The sequence below is a fragment of the Sorex araneus genome, chromosome 3 (assembly GCF_027595985.1).
Source record: "Sorex araneus isolate mSorAra2 chromosome 3, mSorAra2.pri, whole genome shotgun sequence".
In the NCBI taxonomy this organism is placed as follows: domain Eukaryota; kingdom Metazoa; phylum Chordata; class Mammalia; order Eulipotyphla; family Soricidae; genus Sorex; species Sorex araneus.
Genome location: NC_073304.1, coordinates 225780328 through 225803417, shown reverse-complemented (window position 1 = coordinate 225803417; position 23090 = coordinate 225780328). Strand labels below are relative to the sequence as shown.

Here is a 23090-nt window from a genome sequence, read left to right as displayed (position 1 = left end):
GACCCAAAAATCGGAAAAAAAAAAAAAAAAAACAGAACAAAAAAACCCAAACAGAGCACAAGAGGGTGCCAGTGGAGTTAGCGGGAGAGGTCAAGGGTGGGTGTTCCTTCCAGGAGCCTAGCGGGGCACATGGGGTGGTTTCCCGGCCAAAGAGCACAGCAGCAGCGGTGGCCCCGCGCTTAACCCAACAGGCCTCTGTGTGAATGTGCAGCTGGGCCATGCAGGAAGTCGGCCACACCCACCTCCCCCAAACCTTGCTGGCAAGAGGAAGTCCTCACACCATCCTGTCTCAAGGCAAAGCCCCCACAGCTCATTTCTTTTTCCTTCACCCCCTTTTTTTGGGGGGGGGGCACACTCAGCAGTGCTCAGGGCTTTCTCCTGGCCTCTGCACTCAGTGATCACTCCTCCTGCCAGGGGGACCACGTGGGGTGCTGGGGATCAAGCCAGGGTGGGCGGCTTGCCCACTGCGCCGTGCCCACTGTCCTAGCAGTCTCCCTCCCCCCGCCCCAGCTCATCTTTAAGAGCCACTTCAGCCCGACAGGGAGGGCGCCGCACTCACCAGACGTCTGCCTTCCTGCCGTAGCCCTCGCCGCTGATCACCTCGGGGCTCATCCAGTACGGCGTGCCGGTGACGGAGCGCATGCCCGTGCCCGACATGCAGATGGTCTGCAGGCGCTTGCTGGCCCCGAAGTCCCCCAGCTTCACATTCCCAGCCGAGTCTCGGAGGATGTTCGCACCTGAGGCAGGAAAGGACAGCCTCAAGCCTGGGCCCTCCCCTGCGCCCGGCCCTCGCTGCCTCCCCGGCATTTCCCATCACCCCTTCCATGACCAGACATGCAGGCGACAGGCACAAGATGACTCTTATGTAGCTGACAACAGCAGAGCACTTGACAATGTTCTCCCAAACTGCTCAACCACTACTCACACCAGCTTCCCCGGGCCCCTCAGAGGCAATTAGGGTCCCCATCTCTGGGAGCTTCGGAGAGGAGAGCTCCATGGCCAGAATCAGGGAGCCCACACCTGTCCCCACTCACCCTTGATGTCCCGGTGGACGATCATGTTGCTGTGCAAATAGGACATGCCCTCCAGGATCTGCCGGGTGTACTTCCGGGTCACACTCTCCGTCAGAGCTCCGTAGGCCTTCAGCTGGTCCTTCACAGAGCCCTATTGCCAAAAAGTACCTCAAGGAGGTGGCAAGGCTGTTTCCAGCCGTCAGTGATGCTGCCAAGCCCCACTGCCAGGGCCCACTGCAGCCCTCGCCGTGGATGCCCCGGGCCCAGGAAAGGGAGCGCCTGGCTCCAGAAGAGGCCGCACCCACGGGCAGGGCAGCCGGGAGACCTGCGCCCATCCTCGGCATCCCCCGAGCAGGCGCATCCTCTCCTGCCTCCAGCCCTGCCGTCACCCGGCCTTCTCTCCCGAGCCTCTGGTGGGTCGGACCACATACCCCCGGCATGTACTCCATGAAGATGGTCAGCGTCTTCTCAGCGCGGTCCCGGAGGCAGCCGTAGTACTGCACAATGCGCTCGTGCTGCAGGTTCTTCAACAGCTGGATCTCACACTCCAGGGCGCTCACCTCCTGCAGACGGCACGGCGGTCACAGGGCTGCCTGACACGGGCTCAGCTGGCCCTAGCCACTCGCCACCCACGGTCTGTCTACTTTAGGCATTTCAGCTGGAGAACAAGGGGACTCTGTCGACGTATCTTGCCATTGGTCACAGCTACGCAACCCCTTGGGGTGGGGGTACCCCATGCTGGCAGAGGCAGGCAGTGGGGCAGAAGAGGGCCACGGGGGGGCTGGAGTAATAGCACAGCGGGTAGGGCATTTGCCTTGCACGTGGCCAACCCAGATTTGATTCCCAGCATCCCATATGGTTCCCCTGAGCACTGCCAAGGGTAATTCCTGAGTGCAGAGCCAGGAGTAACCCCTGTGCATCGCTGGGTGTGGCCCAAAAAGCAGAAAAAAAAAAAAAGAAGAAGAAGAGGGCCACGGTTAAGATAACATACACTGGCAGGCAGGCTACCGACAACAAGCTCCTTCCTGGGCCAAGGGCTGACCCGGGCTTCCAGTGAGAGTGGGCAGGACAGCGCTTTGCAGCACTTCCCGTCACCTTCCAGGTGGCTACTAGCACTCTGGCCTCAGCCCAACTCCTCAGACCCAACCCCTTCCGCAGATGCTCACGATCCGTTCACCCTGTGGCCAGGGTCAGGATGGAAGGCGAGAACATTTGGGAGGAAGAACAAGGAACCTGTGGCACTTCCTGCAGTGAGTCTACGCAAGACGTCGGGCCTTCCTATCCGGAGGAGGAAAGCGGGTGCCGGGGCTGCGGAGGGCGTACCTTGCTTGTCTCAGGGCTGTCGGGGTCGAACTGGACCTGCTTGGAAGCCAGTTCGCGGCCTGTGTCTACGTCGTAGCACAGATAGACCCTGCCAAAGGCGCCCTGGCCCAGCAGCTTCCCGCGGCGCCAATTGATGGGGGCACTTGGAGCTGCAGGAGCGCAGGAGGAAAGAGCGTTAGTGTCCCGACTGAGCGCCACCCAGCCCATTCTCCAGAGGCCCGAGGGGGGGCCTCAGTTCCCGCCCTTGCCCATCTGAAGCAGAATCACTGCCCTGCTCAGGCAGGCCTGTGGGCCCAGCCGTGAGAAGCAGAAGACTGGCTGCATCATGGCTAAATGCTCTTCTGCAAGATCCGCTCCTCCCAGGGCCCCACTGTCTCGGCGGCCCAGGGCTTTCAAGCCTGTGTGGGGAGCACGGCCCGCACAGCCACCTGCTGGCCAGCCTCCCGCCCTGCAGCCGCCGCCGCCGCCCCACGCCAGGGCCCCGCCTCTCACACTTGGTGGGCACCGTCCTCTCCTGCACCGAGAGGGTGTTCTCGCTGTCCGCGCTCCGCAGGCGCCCTCGGGGGTCCAGGTACTGCACTGCCAGGCCCATGTTTTCTCCATTTGTGCTCAGGGAGCGGCTGGAGGGCACCAGGGTGAACAGGTTGCCTTGGTGACGCCGTATTCGGGGAAACGTTCTTCTGCCTGAGAGAAGCAGGGACCAGAGCCGAGCAGGTCAGACCTCCGGACGGTAAGCCCGGAGTGCAAGGCAGGCCCCCTCTGCCTCCCACCTGATCCCCAGCCCAGGATCACAAAGCCTTGGCTGCGAGAAAGGCTTCGGGCTTTTCTCAGGCTTGACGTCACTGAAGCCCCCAGCCCCACCCGTGACAGAATCTGTTTTCTCGGGGGCCTACTCCTAAGCGTCTGCCGGGGCACCATTCCATCTGCTCCTGCCGAGGCAGAGCAGCGCAGAGAGCTGGTGCCCTGGAGCACGGCTGGGCTTTCAGTGGCAAGATCTTAACCCACAAACACCACTCTGCGTCTTTCTTTTTCTTCCTGTAGGTAGGTAGTGCCCAAGGCCTGGGGTTCGGTTCCTCAGGAATAAAGGAAGCACCTTTATTCCTGGGATGCAGTGGTTTTCCTGGGGCAGGAATCTAGCCATGTCTTTCCCGAGGCAGCCAGCAGGGGGCAGGGCGGAGTGCACTGACCATCATTGTAGTCCTTGTGGTGTACAGACACATGGTAGCGCCGGGGATAGGTTCCACCTTTGACCCCTTTGTCATAGAGCTGGGTTTCCCGATCTGAGGAAGACAGGGGAATCATGGGTATCAGGGTAGGTCACCAAGGGTCAGCCACTGAGTAGCAAAGCTGCAGAGAATTAAGATCTATCCAGGTTTTCCAAGTCAGTCATCAGAAGCAGGATGCTGGGGCCGGAGAGACAGTACAGCGGGGAGGGCATTTGCTTCCAAGCGGCCTGCCCGGCTTTGATTCCCAATACCCCTTATGGCTTCCTGAGCATGCCAGGAGTGACTCCTGAGCGCAGGACTGGGAGAAACCCTTGAGCACGGTGTGGGTACCCCAACAACTCCCCCCACACCCCCCACCCCCGGCTTCCCACCAAAAGAACAATGGATTAGAGAGACAGTTCAGTGGGTAGGGACATGCTTTGCACACAGGTATCATGGAGAGCAAACCCTGGCACTGACAGTGTGACTTCCCCACCTCCAACAAAGCCAGATTGCTTGAGCATCCAGGTCTGGGAACTCACCTGAGAATTCCTGTCTGTTATCTGGGAAGCTCTGGGCTCGAGACATTCGAGATTTCCGGAAGGATGGGCTGAAATAAACACAACCACAAAGTAAACCCCAGCATACTCAGACGGACCCCTGCCCTGAGTCACACGCCCGGCGCGTGCTCTGCGCTGCGTGTTCTCTAGAGCTCTCCACGCCAACGTTTCGTGGAGCCGGATCCAGGTCTATCTGGTTCCACAATCCACGGAGGGAAAATGAAACCCCCGGGCCCAGATTAAGCCAGGCTTCCAGGAAGTTCATGTTATCGAGTCTCACTACCAAGAAGCACTGGAGGGGCAGAGGCAAAACCCAAAAATTAAGTGGATATATCTTTTCAATTTTTTTTAACACTTTTTTTTTTTCCAGTTTGTTTTGTTTTGAGGCTACAGTGCTCAGGCCATACTCCAGGCTCTGCACTCGGGAATCATTTCTGGTGGGCTCAGGGGACCATATGGGATGCCAGAGATCTAACCTGGGTCGGCTGTGTGCAAGGCAAACACCCTGTTCCTACCCGATCCAGCTCCCTAAGTGGATCAATTTAAACATCTTTTGGGGCTAGAGAGAGAGCACAGTGGGTAGGGCGTTTGCTTTGCACACGGCTGACCCGGGTTCGATTCCCAGCATCCCATACGGTCCCCTGAGCACCGCCGGGAGTAATTCCTGAGTGCATGTGCATCGCTGGGTGTGACCCAAAAAGCAAATAATAATAATAATAATAATAATAATCTTTCCCAGTCCCATGCAAGGTGCTTGCCTCTTACACAGGAATGTCCTCTGAGAGGGCCACCGTCAGGAACGCTCCAGCTGTGCCTCACTTCCGGACTAGCCCTCTCTGGTTCTGTCCTATCTCCCACTCCCCGCCTCACCACACAGCTCAGATACGGCTGGAAGCCAGAGCCAGGCCCTCCCCTGACCGAACGAGCCCTCTGATGCTGGCAGCTGCTCCTGGCACTTATTCCTGTGTGTTCTTGCTTTCCTGGTTGGAGAGTAAAAGCCTACAAGAGGGCTGTGATGCCAGCAAGGAACTGGGGCTGTGTTCTGTGACAACTAGAAGGAAGACAGCACTCATCAGTGTTCCGATCTGCTAGGAGAGATAGAGCACAAATTTGGCCGGGGGCAAACCTGGATCCACAGCCTCTTTATCCCATGCTAGGAATTAAATGTGCACTTGGACATAACAAGGTCAAGAGGAGAGAGTGGCCGGGAGCGGTGCCAAAGTCAACTCCCGACATGGTACTTGCTTCCTTGCACACTGTAACAAGATTACATGCTAAGCAGGTAGGAAATTTTGTTTTCTTGTTTTTGTACCCTAGTTTTTGTTCTGCTTTTATTTTCTTTATTTTTTCCCCCAAGCCCAGCCGTACTCAGGGGCTACTCCTGGCTCAGTGCTTAGGGGTTATTTCTGATGTTGTTCAGGGTACAACAGGGCTCAAACCTAGGCCCCCCATAGGCGAAGCATGTGCTCCAATCAACTGACCCATCTAACTGACCCATCTCTCCAGCCCTATATCCCAGTTTTTGTTTTTTTGCTTTTTGGGGTCACACCCGTCGATGCACAGGGGTTCCTCCTGGCTCTGCACTCAGGAATTACTCCTAGCGGTGCTCAGGGGACCTTATGGGATGCTGGGAATCGAACCCGGGTCAGCCACGTGCAAGACAAACGCCCTACCCACGGTGCTATTGCTCCAGCCCTATCCCAGTTTTTTTTTATTCCACAACAGACACTATATTAGAAACAAAAGTAAATCTAGGAGACATAGAAGGTGCTTGCCTTGCCTCCTTCCAACCCCAGCATTGCATATGGCCCACTGAGCATCACCAGCGGTGACTCCTGAAGTTAGCGCCAGGGACATCCCCAGAGCATTGTTTGGCGTGGCTCTCACCCTCCTAACACCCTCCCTAAAAGACAGGAGGAAAACCTACAGGTGATATAAGTTCATTTTTCAAAAGCAACATTAAAGGGACACTGACTCAAGGGCTGGAGGGAGTACAGCAAAGAGGGGGTTTGCCTTGCCTATGGCTGACCCGGGTTCAATTCTCCAAATCCCATATAGTCCCCCTGGAGCATGCCAGGTATAGCCCAAAAATAAAAAAAATAAAAAGGGGACTGATTCTTCCAAACCACAGCAATGAAGGTCAAGAGCAGCATATGACATGTGGAAAATCAAAGCATGTCAAACACTTGGAACAATGTAGCGGTATTTAATAAATGTGAGCTGCTCTTGCAAGCTATATGATTACATTCATTTAATTACATAAACACAACACAATATGCTGTGTTTGGAAAATTAAGGCTAGGAATTCCAGCCAAAGGTTCTTTCCAAGAAGCATGATGCTTAATCCCCTGGGCCCGCAGAACCGTCTAGATCAGAAACACAGATACCAGTTAAGCTCCATTTCGTCAGCCCATCAGTTCCCCAAATGCCGAGGTATTTTCCCCCAAAGCAGCCACAATCCCATACCTGTCTGCTGATCTGTCCAAGGACTGGCAGCTTCCTGACAAGGAGTTTTCAGCACTGCTCAGAGGATCTAGCACCTGCAAGGGAAACCACTTCAGCTCCTTCAAATCCCAGCCGGCTGCCCCCGGGCCTCAAGGCCAGCGAGCGGTCCTTTCAGCCCAAGTGTGAACGTGCCCCCTCTCTGCCTGGAGGGAGGGAAAGAGGGCTAGGGAGGTTAACAAGGTACCATTCTCCCCTGCAGTTTCAAAGGCGAGTTTCCAGGAGAGAGAAAAATGCCGGGCTGGTACCCCAAGGAACCTTGCCAGGAGAGCAAAGCAGAGACGCTGTTTCTTTTGTTGGCACTTTCTTGGCTCAGGACCGCTGGCGACCGGTGCTGGAGCTGGCACTACCCTGCAGACACTCCCAGTGCGTGTGGGTGGGACCGCGGAGCTTCTATTTACACCCCAACATCTCTTGATTTACAAAGATGAGCACTGTCCTCATTTCACTGCTGAGCCCCTGCAGGCCTAGGAAGGTTAGGCCTGTACAGCTACTAAGCCGGGCAGAGCTTAACGGGCACGGAACACAAACTTCCTGGGCCCCGGAAAGTTCTTGTGCAGAAGCGGGAATACAGATATGAATTTAAATGTTTTTCTGCTCTTCAATCAAAGGCAGTATCCAGGCCTTCAGGAGAGCTTTTGTCCAACTAATCTTCCCTTCATTTTGCCTTGGTTTGGGGGCTGGGCGTTACACTCTTTATTATCAGAAAATTCGTTATCTGAGATCCCAAGTGAATCATTACATACATATCCACACTTGATTTCATGTTTTTCTTTTACCTTACTTCATTTTATCTTATTGGTTTTGGGGCCACACCAGGGATCATTCTTGGTGGGATTGGGGAAAACATGTGGTGCCAGGGATCGAACCCTGGTCAGCAGCGTGCAAGGCAAGTGCCCTGCCACTGTGCTATCCCCCCCGGTCTCTCACCCACATTTTAAATGTATAGGTCACATATTATTTATTTGGGAGTGGAGGACAAAAATGTGGCGGTGCTTGGGGAACCGTACGTGGCGATGTAGATCAAAACTGGGGTTGGCTGCATGCATGGCCGACGCCTCACCCCCCTTCTATGTCTCTCTCCAGCCATCAAGGCATGTACACTGTAAAGTTAAAATGAAGATCTTGGTAAGGATGTCAAGGGTTTTCCAGAGTGGATACATCAGTGTGGAAAAGAACTGCTTCCTGGGCTGGAGTGATAGCACAGTGGTTAAGGGCGTTTGCCTTGCACACGGCCAACCCGGGTTCAAATCCCAGCATCTCATATGGTCCCCTGCGCACCGCCAGGGGTGATTCCTGAGCACATGAGCCAGGAGTGACCCCTGTGCATTGCTGGGTGTGACCCAAAAAGCAAAAAAAAAAAAAAAAAAAAGGAACTGCTTCCAGTACATCAAGGGCACATTTGGCCAATGAGACCAGGTAACAGAAGAGAGACCAATGCAGCGGGGAAGGCACTGCCCACGCGGTCGGCCTGGCTTGGACGCGTGTCCCCACTAAGGACTCCCCCATCACAACCTCAGACTGCCGCATCCCAGACACAGCCCCCTCCCCGCCCGCCCCCAGACTCACGCACTGCTCGCTGGTCTCGGGAATGAACTCCCCCTCACTGTTGATGCTGGTATAAGACCCCTGCCGGGCAACCCGCTGCTGTCGCTCAGGAACATAGCCTGGGGGAGGGGAGCTTCGCCCGGGGTTCTGGGAGTCTAGGAGAGAGAAACACGACGCTGGGTCAGAGTCTAGTACGAGTGGCCTGAGAGCAACAGAGGACCAGCGCCGAGACACCGGGCCTAGCAGTCAGGAATGACTCCGATGGGCCACAGCCACCGAAACGAGGTTCCTTTGGGCCCACACGGCCCTTGCTAATGTATGACAAGGAAGGCAGAAAAGAGACACTGAGAACCGTGGCCCAGCAAACATGATCTAGAATAAGCCCTACTCGACCACATTAGGCTGGCAAGCATCAGGCTTGGGGGAGGGGTTCCCCCTTTCCCTCCCCTTCTTCTCTGTTGCTGCTGTCAGAAGGATGAGGGGTCATTTTACGTGGCACTTGCAGGAATCACACATCAAACGGCGGTGCTGGCATGCTCAGCCACAGTGCTCACTGTGGTGCTCTCGTACACTCTGGTGGGGGGGCGGGGGTACTGCTGTGTGCTCCCTAGGGGCGTTAGTTCTGGTTCTGGTGCTTGCCTGGGGTGGCACTCTTGAGCCGCGTGGGGATCACAGACACGAGAGCTGCCCTTGGCACATGTGGTGACTACTTGCGATTGACAGCGGGCTCACAGGCAGGTGCTCTCAGCCACTGGGCCTTCTCCCCAGCCCACCCTAAGGAAACGAACTGGAAAGAGAGTGCGGGGTTCAAGTCACTCCTCTTGCCTATGGGGTGGGCCATCATGGCTTGAGTCCCTGGCACCACATATGGTCCCTGAGCTTGCCAGGGGTCACATCCTAAGTTCAGAGCTAGGGAGTGCCCTGAGCACCACCAGGTGTAGACCCCCCCCTCCTAACCCAAAACATTCTGTGAATATTATTTTTACAGAACAATGCCACTCCTAATTCTTTCTCTCTCTTCTCATCACTTCCTGCTCATCCTAGGAAGAGCCCAGGAAAATCAATAGGCTAATCCACCTGAGTGGGGGGTCTAGTCGCATCTTGGGTCTTGAGTTCCTGGGAGGGGCCCCTGCACACATCTGGACATTTCTCCCCATCTTTTTCTGCTGCCTCATTCCTTCCGACCATGGTGCCCTCTGTCCGATGTACACATAACCAGGTAAGAAGGTCTCCCATCTACCTGGCTACACACGAGTCAGTACTTGCTCCATCCCCGGCACTCCCGTCCCCTCTCATAAGTTCCTTGGCTAAGAGCAATAATATTATCTTGCATTTACATAACAGTTTATTTGCTTTGTTGGACTTTTACAGTAATCACCTCATTTGACTTTCAACATTCCTGCAGTGGACATCTGGCAAATGTTTTTCTGGATCCTACTAAAATACCATGTATTCTGCAAGGTCTTTTGACATTTGTTACTTCATTTAATCCTTTCAATAACCCCAAGAGGGAAATATTTATTTTATTTAACAGAGGAGGAAAGTGAGACACAAAGAGAGCCTTACAAAAGAAATTCAACATAGGCAGGGATTATCACTATTATTTTACAAGTTAAAAAAATATAAAAGCCAATTTTATGTGCACTTTCACCACATCAGTTTGTAAGAGAAGCAGCTTAGTCTAAAAAAAAAATCACTGAATTGTATAAAGTACGTGAAGATGATTTGTGTATCATTAAGGGATACTTTTGACTCTGGAAAACAGGTTTCCTTATTGCTGGCTCAGAGCCTCTCTGATTGTCTTTACTGCTTCCTGGAATCAGAGAAAACAAAGGTGAAGCCAAAGTTCGAATCTCTTGCCCCTTCCAAGTTCACTGGACAAACTACAAGAGCCAATGTGCAGAAGGTTTGAAAAAGTTTGAACAGTACTCACACGCAAATCTATCTAGTAGCTTCAAAACTTAAACACAGGATTTTTTTTTTTAAATATAGGGTTCTTATCCTGAGCCCTTTTCCTGTTATGGAAGGAACAAATTTATCTCATTATGGAGAAAGCCAGAAATATGAGTACCCTCCACTCCGACCCTAGCAATCTGCAGACCACCCCAGAAGCGCCGACATGCCATCTCTCAATAAAGCAGGCCGCGATCCTCAGTGGCTCCGCTTAAAGAGAGAACAAGTTTGGTAGCTTGAGATACAGGGAAAAACCTAACTCCTCCTACCCTGTAGGTGAACCATCTACTGCCAAGTCCTGTATTAACATTGATTTAATCGGGACTGAGGAGACAGCGCCACTGGCTACAGCACATGATTTGTATGCCAAGGGCCCTGATTCAATCCCTGGCCCTGCATGGTCCCTGTAGGGACCTCTGAGCCCACCACTGGGAAGTAAGGAAGTAGGGAAGGAAGGAAGGAGGGAGGGAAGAAGGGAGGGAGGGAAGGAGGGAAAGAGGGAGGGAAGGCAGGAAGGAAGGCAGGAAGGCAGGCAGGAAGGCAGGAAGGAAGGAAGAAGGAAGGAAGGAAGGAAGGAAGGAAGGAAGGAAGGAAGGAAGGAAGGAAGGAAGGAAGGAAGGAAGGAAGGAAGGAAGGAAGGAAGGAAGGAAGGAAGGAAGGATGGAAGGAAGGAAGAAAGGAGTGAACTTTGGTACACTCAGTTATAATTTTTTCTCCTGCCTATTTTTCCACAGCGCATGTGGAGTGGGGGAGTCCGTGTGCCCAGTTCCTGCTCTGCATTCTGGAAGCTGGGGTCACACAGTGGGGGCCAAATGTCCACTGAGAGCCCAGCCTCCGCTCTTTGACCATCCTGGAATAGAGGAAGGGCTGAACAAAGTGCTAAGGAGGCACAATGAAACTTCCTGAGTCAAGAGGTGCCTCAGAAACCCAGAGAAAGAAGAAAAATACTAGAAAAATAAAAGAATGGTGGGGAAGGGAGTCTTTATAAAACACTCTCTAGAGAATCTAGGCTGTTCTTTTCTTTCTCTTGCTTTTCAGCCATACTCGGCAGTGCTCAGGCATCACTCCCAGCAGTGCTTGGGGGACCCACACATATGGTAGGGGAACCCAGGCCAGCCATGCACAAGGCAAACCCTACTCCCACCTCTCCAGTCCCTGGGCCGTCATTTCCACGGCCTTCCAGACACCCACCCTACACTCCTCCACATGAAGTCAGTAACTCTGAAATCATGATTGATTTCCGTGAAGAGCAAGCAGGCTGCTCCGTGTCGTGGCTGTTCCACGCGATGGCTAGTTTCTCCATGAACTAGCCAGGCCAGATGGCCCCCCTGAGCATGCAAAGGGAGAATGGAGATCTCCGCACCACACGAGGAAACATGACACCTTTCAGGAGCAGGAGGGAGGCAACATGCGCACTTTCTTTTTTTTAAATATAGGAATACTGGGCTGGAGCAATAGCACAGCGGGTAGGGCATTTGCCTTGCACGCACCCAACCCGGGTTTGATTCCCAGCATCCCATATGGTCCCCTGAACACTGCCAGGGGTAATTCCTGAGTGCAGAACCAGGAGAAACTCCTGTGCATCGCCAGGTATGACCCCAAAAAGCAGAATAAATAAATAAATAAATATAGGAATACTGCTATTTATTCAGCCATTGATTAAGCTGACTGAATTGGGCATGGACTCCACATTACTTTTTTATCCGGAATGTTAATTTTATTATTATGATTTTTTTTTTTTTTTTGGTTTTTGGGTCACACCTGGCGATGCACAGGGGTTACTCCTGGCTCTTCACTCAGGAATTACCCCTGGCGGTGCTCAGGGGACCATATGGGATGCTGGGATTAGAACCCGGGTCGGCTGCGTGCAAGGCAAACGCCCTACCCGCTGTGCTATTGCTCCAGCCCCATTATTATTATGATTATTTTTTAATCACTGTGAGATAGTTATAACGCTTTCCTGTTTGCGTTTCAGTCATGCAATATTGATCACCCAACCCTCCGCCAGTGCACATCTTCCACTACCAAGGTCCGAGTTTCCCTCCCATCCCACCTCTCCCCTACCGCTATGGCAGACAATGTCCCCCATACTTTCTTTTGTATTGCTTGTTATGAATAGAGGCTTCTAAAATCTCAGGGCTAGGACGAATGGAGAAAAGTTACTGAGAAAACCGACGATCAATGGGATGATGATGATGATGACCATGATGTTATGAATAGCATAAGATGTTGCTCGACCGCAAGAGCGGCAGTGACGTGTGCACTACTTTTAATTTTTCTTTTTGGGCCACACCCGGCGATGTGACCTGGCTTTGCACTCAGGAATTACCCCTGGTGGTGCTCAGGGGACCATATGGGATGCTGAGAATTGAACCTGAGCTGGCCATATGCAAGGCAAACGCCCTCCCCGCTGTGCTACTGCTCCAGCCCCGACGTGCGCACGTCTTAACAGCACAGGGGAGAAACATACTGTTTCATACAGCTCAAATTTAGAATTATATTGCCCAGGAGCCCCCTGTAATAGGGCCAAGAGTACAAAAGTCAGACACTCAGAGACAATAACAAGGTTCGGGTAAAGGGAAATTTGGATCACAAGAGTTGCCCTACTTTCCAGTGCCCAGGTAGAACACTCAGATGCCTGCTCATTATTCTTGCTGCTAGGCACAACATTCTAGAGCAACTGTGGAAAGAGGATGGCCCTCCAAGCCCTGCGTCTTCAAACACTCAGCACTACTTAGCACCTGGAATCCAAACCCTAGCTACTGTCTGCTTCCCACCGCTGCCTGTTCATATCACTCCGAGGGCCCACACGTTCTGTGGAAGTTTAACCCATATGTTAGCAACTGTGGCAGCGGCAGAAGCAATGGAAAGAGATGAGCGAGGTGTACAGAGAAAAATCGAAGTTTGGGGATCAAACAGATGGGAATTCAAGTCAGGCCTGGTCACTTTGTAGCGGAACGGGTTTTTTTTTTTTTTTTTTTTTGCTTTTTGGGTCACACCCGGCAATGCACAGGGGTCACAGGCCTGGCTCTGCACTCAGGAATTACCCCTGGCGGTGCTCAGGGGACCATATGGGATGCTGGGAATCGAACCCGGGTCGGCCGCGTGCAAGGCAAATGCCCTACCCCCTGTGCTATCTCTCCAGCCCCCTAGCGGAACGGTTTTAAGCCTCACCTCGAGTTCATGACCTGCAAAAATGGGGGGAACCATCTACTCCACCACCTTTTTTTGAAGTGACAAATGTGGCGGCACAGGTACACATCCACATGGCAGAAACTTGGCAGAATTCCATTTGTTTAGTTCCTTTTATTTGGCAGCTACGGGTTAGACTCAAGATCCACTCCACCCAGGATGACGTTCCAAAGCTATAGTTTTTTTCTCTTTCTATTCTTTCCTTTCCTTTCCATTCTGAAGTACTTGGAGGCTACTCATGGCTCCATGCCTGGAGTGGCTCTCAGTAGGGCAGAGCTGGGGGACCATGTGGCACTGGGAATCTAACCCAGGACTCCCACATATGATGCATGCGCTCACACTATGCGCGCGCGCTCTCTCTCTAGCTCTGAGGCTATATTTTCAAGCCTCCCTCCCCACACACTTCCTTTAAATTTAGGAGATCAAGTGTTTGTGTGACATTTACAAGACTTCCTGCTATTCTTGCTGCTGCTTAGCAGTCACCCGTTTCTCTCCTATCGCATTCACGGAGGCCCCACAAACTGCTTCCCGTGATCCCGGTGTCCAGAGACAGGTACAGGCGTCCCGTGTAAATGGTATGCACGGGAGCAGAGACACGGTGCCTGTGAACGCGCAGGCTTCCTGACTATGGAAGAGGAAGTAGTTCTGTGATCAGCCCTACCCCCAGAGTCTATTTTCTCACTCTCCTATAAGCCTGAATATGCAAAAATCTCTTCTTCCACAAGCTAGTTAGACCCTATTCTAGGCACCTGAACTATGATCAGTAGTCTCTGGAGCGAAGAGGCACTACATATCTCACCTAGAGTAGCACTGTAGCACTGCTGTCCCATTGTTCATTGATTGGCTCGAGTGGGCACCAGTAACGTCTCCATTGTGAGACTTGTTACTGTTTTTGACATATCGCATACGCCACGGGTAGCTTGCCAGGCTCTGCCGTGTGGGCAGGATACTCTAGGTAGTTTGCCGGGCTCTCCAAGAGGGACAGAGGAAACAAACCCGGTTTGGCCATACAAGGCAAACACCCTACATGCTGTGTTTCTTACAAAGGATTGGTGAGAGAGAAAGGAAAACTCTTTTTTTTTTTTTTGCTTTTGGGTTACACCCAACAATGCTCAGAGGTTACTCCTGGCTCTGTGCTCAGAAATTACGCCTGGCGGTGCTTGGGGAACCATATGGGATGTTGGGAATCAAACCTGGGTCGGCCACATGCAAGGCAAACGCCCTACCCGCTGTGCTATCACTCCGGCCCCAAGCTCTGACTTTTTAATGAAATAGTGGACACTGACTAAATTAACATGAAAGGATGAATTGTTCTCAATTTGTTATATAAAATAACCGGGCCGAGAGTTCTCTGGAATAAAATATCAGTGGTCCTCTTGACACCCACTTTCTCCTTCCCCGGCTGCCCCTGAACTCTCCTGGTTCTGCCCTCCTCGATCTCAGGAGGCCCAAACTATAGATCCAGGAGGGCCTGGGGGTGGGGTGGGTGAACAGCAAAGGTTGCCTGAGCTTTTATTTCCAGCCAGAGACTTTCACTTTTTCCAATACACACTGCTGCCTGCAGAGAGCCAGCCCAGTTATCTGATGGGCAGAAGGCCAGGGGCTATTGTGCACCGGCCCACAGCTTGGGGCAGGAAAAGGAAGTCTCCCCAAACCAATGGCTATCAGAGGAAGCGAATGGAAAAACCAGGATTTGGCAGAATTGCTCCAGAGCATTTTCAGTTTTGTTTTTCATCTTCATTTCAGAGACGGGGGTCCAATGAGACAGACAGTGGCAGTTAAGAAAAAGTGAGCCGTGGAGCCCAACAGGATAAGACACTGACCCAAAGACTTACTGACGCATGAGCATTTACCAGCAGGGACTGCTCAAGCCAGACGCACAAACCACAGAGCTATCAGGACACTCTCGGTCTCAGAGAGCAGGCACAGCACTGTTTCCCTGCCACTGCAGCCTGCCCTTGCTCTAGGCTCCTGAGGCCATTTAATGCCAACGGGTCCCACCTCCACATTGGCTACTGCAAAAGGGTGGAGGGGTCATCCTGTGTTCAGCGCAGGACTTATTCTACACAAAAGGAGCAAGAGATGGGTGTCAGGGGCTGGAGCGATAGGACAGCGGGGAGGGCGTTTGCCTTGCACACGGCCGCCCCAGGTTCGATTCCCAGCATCCCATATGGTCCCCTGAGCACCGCCAGGAGTAATTCCTGAGTGCAGAGCCAGGAGGAACCCCTGTGCATCTCGGGGTTGACCCAAAAAGCCAAAAAAAAAAACAAACAAACCACGAGATGGGTGTTACCTGCAAGGTGCCCACGGGCACCCAGGGTATGCTGGCTCATACTCTCCCTGCTGCTAGCCTAACCCAAGACAGCCATCTGAGGAAAGCTCGCACCCATGACGTGGTGAATTCTTTTGGTCTGTATCCTGACCCAAAGCCGAAAGAGAGGCGCTCGGATTCTAGTCCCTCTCCTAGGCGACTCCTGTCAGGAAGCTGGTCAGTCAGGAAGCTGCCTCCACAGGGAGTTCCAGGGCTTTGGGTCAGTATGAATGTGCAGGTCACTGCAAGTACAAAGAGATCGCTTGTTTGGGGTCACCAACTATTCGCTTTCTACCATTTTTCTCTCTTGCTGGGGCAGATGAGAGGGGCAAGAATCAAGTCTTTTTCTTCTTTTTTCCTCAATGGAAAAAAAAAAATCTCCTCTCTCTTCCCTTCCCTTCGTTCTTGTTTCTGGTGGTGTTCATACACTGGGGCGAGAAGGAGATCTCTACGCTCATATGGTTGTGGTCAAGAGGAGGCCACATGCTTGCTTGGGTCCCAGGGACCCCAAGAGCTGTATGCCTGGTATTTGCAAACAACCATGTGGGCATGACAGAGGTCAAACTTGGGGCCTCCAGCCTTGCAAGGAGGACCTCTACTGCTAAGTCATTCCCAGACCCTCAGTGGAAAATATTTTTAAAAAACTTTTCTTTTTTAAAAATTTTTTTTAAGTTTTTATTTTATTGAATCACCGTGAAAAAAAAATACAAAGCTTTTCAGGTTTAAGTATCAGTCATATAATGATTGAACCCCCATCCCTTCACCAGTGCACATGTTCCACCACCAGAAACCCCAAAATACCCCCCTCCCACCCAGCCCTCACCTAGTAGCTGATGATCTTCACTTTATTCTCTCTATACTTTGAGAGAAGTATATTGAAATATTGAAATATTGAAATATTGAATATATTGAAATATATTGAATATATTGAAATATTGAATATTTCAATATATTGAATATTGAATATTCAAATTCAAATATTCAAATATTCAATATTTCAATCACTATTAATGTTTGGAATTTCCCCCAACAATCAGGCCTGCTGAAAAGGCATCATTTAATCATTTCTTTTCATTGCTGAGAATGAAGACTCTATACACTTTTTTGGATTTCTGCTATTTTAGCTCAGTTCACAGTCTCAATGCATTGCTGTAAGAAGCCGCTCTGGGTGCCAGAATGGTAAAAACTTTTCTTTATAGTAGTCTGGGTAACATGGTTATGCCGATGTTAATGTTTACAGTGTTCACGTACAAAGTTACTGCACCTTCATCACCAAAGTGCCCAGACCCTCCATCACTGTCCGTCTATCAATTTCAGGCCACCTCTTCCTTCCCCGCTCCCATCAGTGGAAAAGCTGAGCCAACATTTCCCAACGTATTGACACTGGAGAGCCGTACAGGAGAGTTTCTCAACATTTTGTCCCATAAAACCTTCCGTGTGTGTCAATTTTCAAAACACCCACTTTATTTTCACGTTGCTACCACCACTCACTGGTCTCTGATTTCCTCTAGTCTCACAGAAGGATTTCTCGTGAGGATGAGAAGCCGTGCAAGTGAAGGGAGCTCCAGTCACTGCCTGTCCCTCCCTCCCCAATCCGGGCCTCGACTGGAGCTCTGAACTGTGCACAGATCTCCAAGGCCTAGGTGCGACTCAGAAACCATCTCGTCCTTTCACTGGTCCTTTTTTTTTTTCTTTTTGGGTCACACCCGGAGTTGCACAGGGGTTACTCCTGGCTCATGCACTCAGGAATTACTCCTAGTGGTGCTCAGGGGACCATATGGGATGCTGGGAAGCGAACCCGGGTCAGCCTCGTGCAAGGCAAACGCCCTACCCGCTGTGCTATCGCTCCAGCCCCTCACGGGTCCTTTGACTCCTCTGGATTTCTCTCCCTTTCATCTCAGGGGAAGAGAGCTTCCCCTGCTTTGCCAAGCAAGGTTCCCTACTCGTCTCCCAGATTCATCCCTGCAAAGATCAACTTCCTGTGATCTCTCCCACCTTCAATCTCCTCAAATATCTTCGAGTCTCTCTCCATAAACCTATCTGGGTCTCTGGTCTCAGTATATCCTGGCCTCATTTCTGTCACTCCCAAAGCTTCCAGATTAAATCTTTTCTTCATAGTCAAACTCCCAGAGAGAACTGACTGCCTTCCCCACTTCCAAGAGTTTCAATCTGCCAGCCTCACTGTGGGATGCAGAAACAAGGCACAGAGACAAGGCAAAGGCACTTAAAAAAAAAAAAATAGATTAAACAGAAGTGAGAATGTGACCGTGCCAAGTTCTCTAGTTGGGCTCCTGGCCTCAGGGGCCATCCAGGGGACCAAAGACTAAGTGATCCTGAGCCCAGCAGCCAAGTGAGCAGGATTTCTAAAGACAAACGCCACCGACTGCCGGGAAGTGCCATCTGCATTACCTGGAGGTCTTTCCTGTGGGTGAATTCATTATCAAGTGGTAGGCTTTTTACTTTTCATGACCTAGTTTAACAGACCCTAAAAAAAGAAAACAGAGGAACTCAAGGTATGTATAGTGTGTTGGAAAAAAGAAACATTTGATTTGAAATAAAGAGCTACCCTGTGGGAAACGTTATCTCTGTTGCTCAAGAGAACAGGGCTAGGACAGGCAGAGTGAGAGATAGCAGATTTTCTATTCAAAACAAGGAAGAATTTCTCAATAAGCAGAGGTATTTAAACCAGCACTGGCACACCTGGCCCCTCCTGGCCGAATGAGCCGCATCACGCACCCGCTTACGCCGCTCACAGGCTCTCGAATGGGAGCCTCTTGGCAGGGACGAAGGCCAAGAGCCTGGCCTGGTGGGAATTGAATCACGAAGGCCTGGAAACCAGAGGCTTCTCCTTTAATCCCAATGCTACTGCTAGGACTTCTAGTTCCTTGTGTTTTCCTTGAGGGGAGGTCACACTTAGCAATGCTTGGAGACTACTCCTGGCTCAGTGCCCAGAGGTCAATCCTGGTGATGCTTGGGGAGCCATGCAATAATGGAATTCAAACTCAGGGCCGCCACAGGCAAAGAAGATGCTCCAAGAGGGGCCTGAGCGATAGCACAGCGGGTAGGGTGTCTGCCTTGCACATGGCCGACCCAGGTTCAATCCCTGGCATCCCATAATGTCCCCCATGCACCACAAGGAGTAATTCCTGAGTGCAGAGTCACACCCCTGAGCATCACTGGGTGTGATCCAAACCCCCCCCCCCAAAAAAAAAGCTCTAACCCTTTGAGCCATCTCCAGCCCTAGTTTCTTGTGCTCCTTGACTCTTCTTCCTGCCTATTTCTTTTTACTTTACTTTATTTCTTTACAAGACTCTACTTCCAGAAGGCCTTCGTGGACTGTACCAGAACAAACACTTGGGAATGAAAATGACAAGTTGAGTCTCTTACTCTTCCCTGGTCTGTCTTCACAGCCAGGCCAGTACCACGGAAGACCTCTTCTTAACTCTCTACTAATTTCCCTATTTCTCTGGTTGCTCCTTTCTTGTATCCTTTGGGGGCTCATCTTTCTACAAATTGTTTAGGTGCTTGAGACACAGTCCTAGGCCCCAGCCATTTTTAGCACAGTTTCCCAGGCTCTCACCTGGGCCCATGGTTTCAACCTGACAACGTCCCATTTTCTTTTCTCTAGCCCTGATATTTTCCCTTCTCAGAGATACAGGGACCTATATTATAAATCTGACTTCCCATCTGCCATCTCCTCTGGGCTGTCTCAAGGCAGCTCCAATTAGTCTTGTCTAAAACATTGTCTCTCTCTCTTCTTAGCACCAGAAATTAAGCTTTCTTCTGGTATTCTGGAGTTTGTAAGAGGAAGTGCCATTTACCCAAATCCATAAGCCAACAGTTTCCCTCCTGCTCTCTCAATAGCACTGTAGCACTGCCGTCCCGTTGTTCATCTATTTGCTCGAACCAGCACCAGTAACGTCTCCGTTGTGAGATTTGCTACTGTTTTTGGCATATTGGATACGCCAACGGGAGCTTGCCAGGCTCTGCCATGTGGGCGGGATACTCTCGGTAGCTTGCTGGGCTCTCCGAGAGGGACAGAGGAATCGAACCCAGGTCGGCCGCATGCGAAGCAAACGCCCTGCCCGCTCTGCTATCGTTCCATCCAGAAATACAATCCGATACTGGGTAGCTCTTTACTCTTCCAACCTTCGAGCCCCTCTATGCTTTAACAACAGAAGATGGTAGAGAGCTTTTACTGAGATGGATCATATCAGTGAGGATTCACAATCCTAGAAATTGAAACTCAGAAACCGTTAAATACACAAGCACACATCCCATTAGCCATCGCAACAGTGATACCTCACACAAGTAACATCTGGAAAACCCCACAGTATACTTAATAAGACAATGAGGGAAAGGACAAATCATACCTCATGTTAGTATGGAAGCTTTCACGTCACAGACCCTCTTCAAAGGACCTTCGGGACAACCTCCACACCCACGCTGCACTCTGAAGCCCACACGGAGCCTTGCTGTCAGTTTCACCTTCCAAATCCCCCAGCCCCTTTCTCTTTCCACTCCTGTTGATAAGACTAGTTCGAGCTTCGTTCTTCCTTTACCTAGACTGCCACAATGGCCTGACCTGGGTCTCTTGGATTCATTCTACCCTTCTACAATCTGTTCTTCACACTACAGCAAGAACAAATACGCATATGCCATGCCACCCATTCCTCTTCACTTAGCCGGAGGATGATCACTGTATTGACTTAAAAACGTTGGGCTAAAGATGATACAGAAGATCAGGCATTTGGTTTGTATGTGGTCAACCCTGGTTCAATCCCCTATATGACAGAGAGTCCCCGGAGTTCAGGAGTGATCCCTGAACATAGGACCAAGTGTAAACACTGCACCTTCAGGTATGGCCCCCAAACAAAAACAAACTAAAAGGTCGGGGGCCAGAGAGCTTGTGGTCTTCGAAAGTACTGCTGGGAGAGATTCCAGAGTCACAGAGCTACAAGGTGCCCCAGTACCTTGGGGTGATCCCTGCCCCCACCCTCCCATCCGCCAAATTAACCTTTTCATCAAAGTCCTCCCTCTGTACTCTCGGTCCATCCTTGCTTTTGGTTGTTCAGACCGGAGGACTCGCTTCTCACCGCGCCTCTGCCACCAGCCCTCTGCACATGGACCTCTGCAAGCCTGGAATTCTCCTCCCTTATCCTTGGCATAACTCCCATCCACACTCTGGATCACAGAGTCGGGCTTTCCTGGCCCTCAAATCAGGTCACATGGCTTTGTTACACTCTGTCTGGACACCACACACCTTTTAGTCATGGCCTATAAATTATGTGTTAATTACACCATGACAGCATACGTCTGTTTCCCACAAATCTGTAAGAAGCCCTGGCTTTTTAGTTTCCCTGGTTTCTGGCACAAAGTAGACACTTTGGCAATTGTTGAATGAATGAAAATGAGTTTTATAGGGAAAACAAGGAGATAACAAAGATAATGTGATAAGCGTTATAGTGGAGATGGGCCAAAGGATTTTAGTCTTCCTTTTGACAAAGACACAGGATTTCAGTCTTCCTATTACCCACCAAATAAACCCAGGAGCAGGTAAGGCACCTCAGAAACTAAGCACCCGGTCTTAGGTTTCTCCATTTCGCCTCCAAATATGTCAGCCAACAGGGCAAATAAGTGAAATAATCTTTCCCAGGTCATTCTAGTTAGAAACCATCACCTCCATTTCCTGTCCCTACAGAAGTGCTGGGGAATTCTGTCCACTTCTCTTGTGACATCCACTGTACTCCATACAATCCAAATAGGGTGAGATTCAACCCAACACCTTGCTCAACAAAGTAACTGGCAGGTACTCTTTCTTGCATGTGGATTATTCATCTAAGTAAACCATATATGTGGATTATTCATCTAAGTAAACTCAGATGCTAGCTGTTCTGTAACCTTCTCTGAAGTCCTGAGCAGAATTTTTTATTTATCTTGGGTTTTTGACCCACATGAGGCGTACTCAGGGTTTATTCCTGGTTCTGTGCTCAGGGATCACTCCTGGAGGACTTGGGGGACCATATGTGGTGCTGAGGATTGAACCCGGGTCAGCTGCATGCATGGGTAGTGCCTTTCTGCTGTCTATTGCTTCAGTCCCAGTCCTAAGCAAAACTGGTTAATTTCTCCTGGTGCTTTGAGGCACACTCACCCTTCCACTTGCCTCCACTGTTGCATTTGTTTCAGCTCATTGTCTGGTCCACGATGCTTGCAAAATGAAAAAACCCAGGATCTGGGTTCAAACAATAGTACAGTGGATAGGGTGTTTGCCCTGTATACAGCAGACCTGGGTTTAATCCCCCGGCATCCCATATGGATCCCTGAGCCCGCCAGGAGTGATCCCTTAGCCCAGAGCCAGGAATAAACCTTGAGCACTACTGGCTATGGCCAAAAACCCAAAATACCAAAACCCCCCCCCACACACACACACACAAAAAAAATCCTAGGATCTATAGATGCATTCTGGGAAGTTATGCGTCCTCAGAGGCTGTGTTGCCTATTCTATAGATAAATAGGAACTACATCATAGAAATCTAATTCCTCAGCATTCTCAGACAAGGAAATTCCACACACGACTCCCTACAACAATGCAGCATTTAGCCCTTGTCACCACACAATCACAGGCTCTTACCAAGGAGCAGGAAACTCAATCATAACCTCATTTTAGTCCTTACCGCTTGCTCCACAAACAATGATGCCCTCCCTCAGTCCCTCAGTCTCCACAGAGGAAGCGAGGTCAAGCTGGCCAAGTTTCCCAGGGTCCAGGGTAGCTGGACTCCAGAGCAAGAGATGCTCAGGATAAGCTCTCCTAGCTGGTTGCTGGCTTTTTTCTCAAAAGTTTTCTGAAAACACAGCCACCAAGTATCCACAGTGTTAGAGAATGAATGAAGCTCAGCAACATGTACTACTCGCATTCCGGAAATCACTAAGTGAGGTAGTCAGTGCCTGGGTAACATTCTTCCTGCTGTTCCCTTGGGAGGCCTTTGTACACAGACATGCTCTGCAGCAGGTTTGATGTCTAGATCTCCCTAAGCTCAGTTCAAGATAGTGAGAGAGAAATTTAATACTAATTTCATAATTTAAGAAGTGGGCTTTTTCCTGAGACTCTTAAAAATGGGATCCAAAATAATACAGGGTTACTGTAAAATCCTGTACACTGGTAAAATGTACACCTCTCTTCCATTCCTTTCCTGGGGAGGGCTGGGAGCAGATACATCACCTTTTTCCTGGTTAACCCACTGTGAATACTATTGTGGCCAGATCCTGGCGTTGTTCCAAGAGCTCCCTTAGTCAACATCTTCTTGAAGCATAAGGACTCCTCAGGGAGCCATGAGCAAAGGTCTGAGGTTAAAACTCACAATTAGAGGGGCTGGAGAGATAGTTCAGTAGGGCGCTTGCCTTGCATATGACCGACCTGGGTTCGATCCCTAGCACCCATAAGGTCCGCTGGGCACCACCAGGAGTGATACCTGAGTGAAGTGCC

The 23090-nt window shown here is 50.9% G+C and overlaps 1 protein-coding gene across 2 annotated transcripts in view; it reads right to left on the bottom strand.

Moving 5' to 3' along the window:
• MAP3K3 (mitogen-activated protein kinase kinase kinase 3) overlaps positions 1-23090 on the bottom strand; it is a 77377-nt gene that overhangs the window by 3312 nt on the left and 50975 nt on the right. For both annotated transcript variants that reach the window (XM_055131249.1, XM_055131250.1), the window contains 9 exons: positions 8173-8306; positions 6568-6641; positions 4084-4151; positions 3524-3616; positions 2829-3020; positions 2337-2485; positions 1445-1576; positions 1035-1164; positions 560-737 (listed from right to left, as the gene is read on the bottom strand). In XM_055131249.1, coding sequence (XP_054987224.1) covers positions 560-737; positions 1035-1164; positions 1445-1576; positions 2337-2485; positions 2829-3020; positions 3524-3616; positions 4084-4151; positions 6568-6641; positions 8173-8306 — 1150 coding nt within the window. The remainder of the gene's footprint in view (positions 1-559; positions 738-1034; positions 1165-1444; positions 1577-2336; positions 2486-2828; positions 3021-3523; positions 3617-4083; positions 4152-6567; positions 6642-8172; positions 8307-23090) is intronic.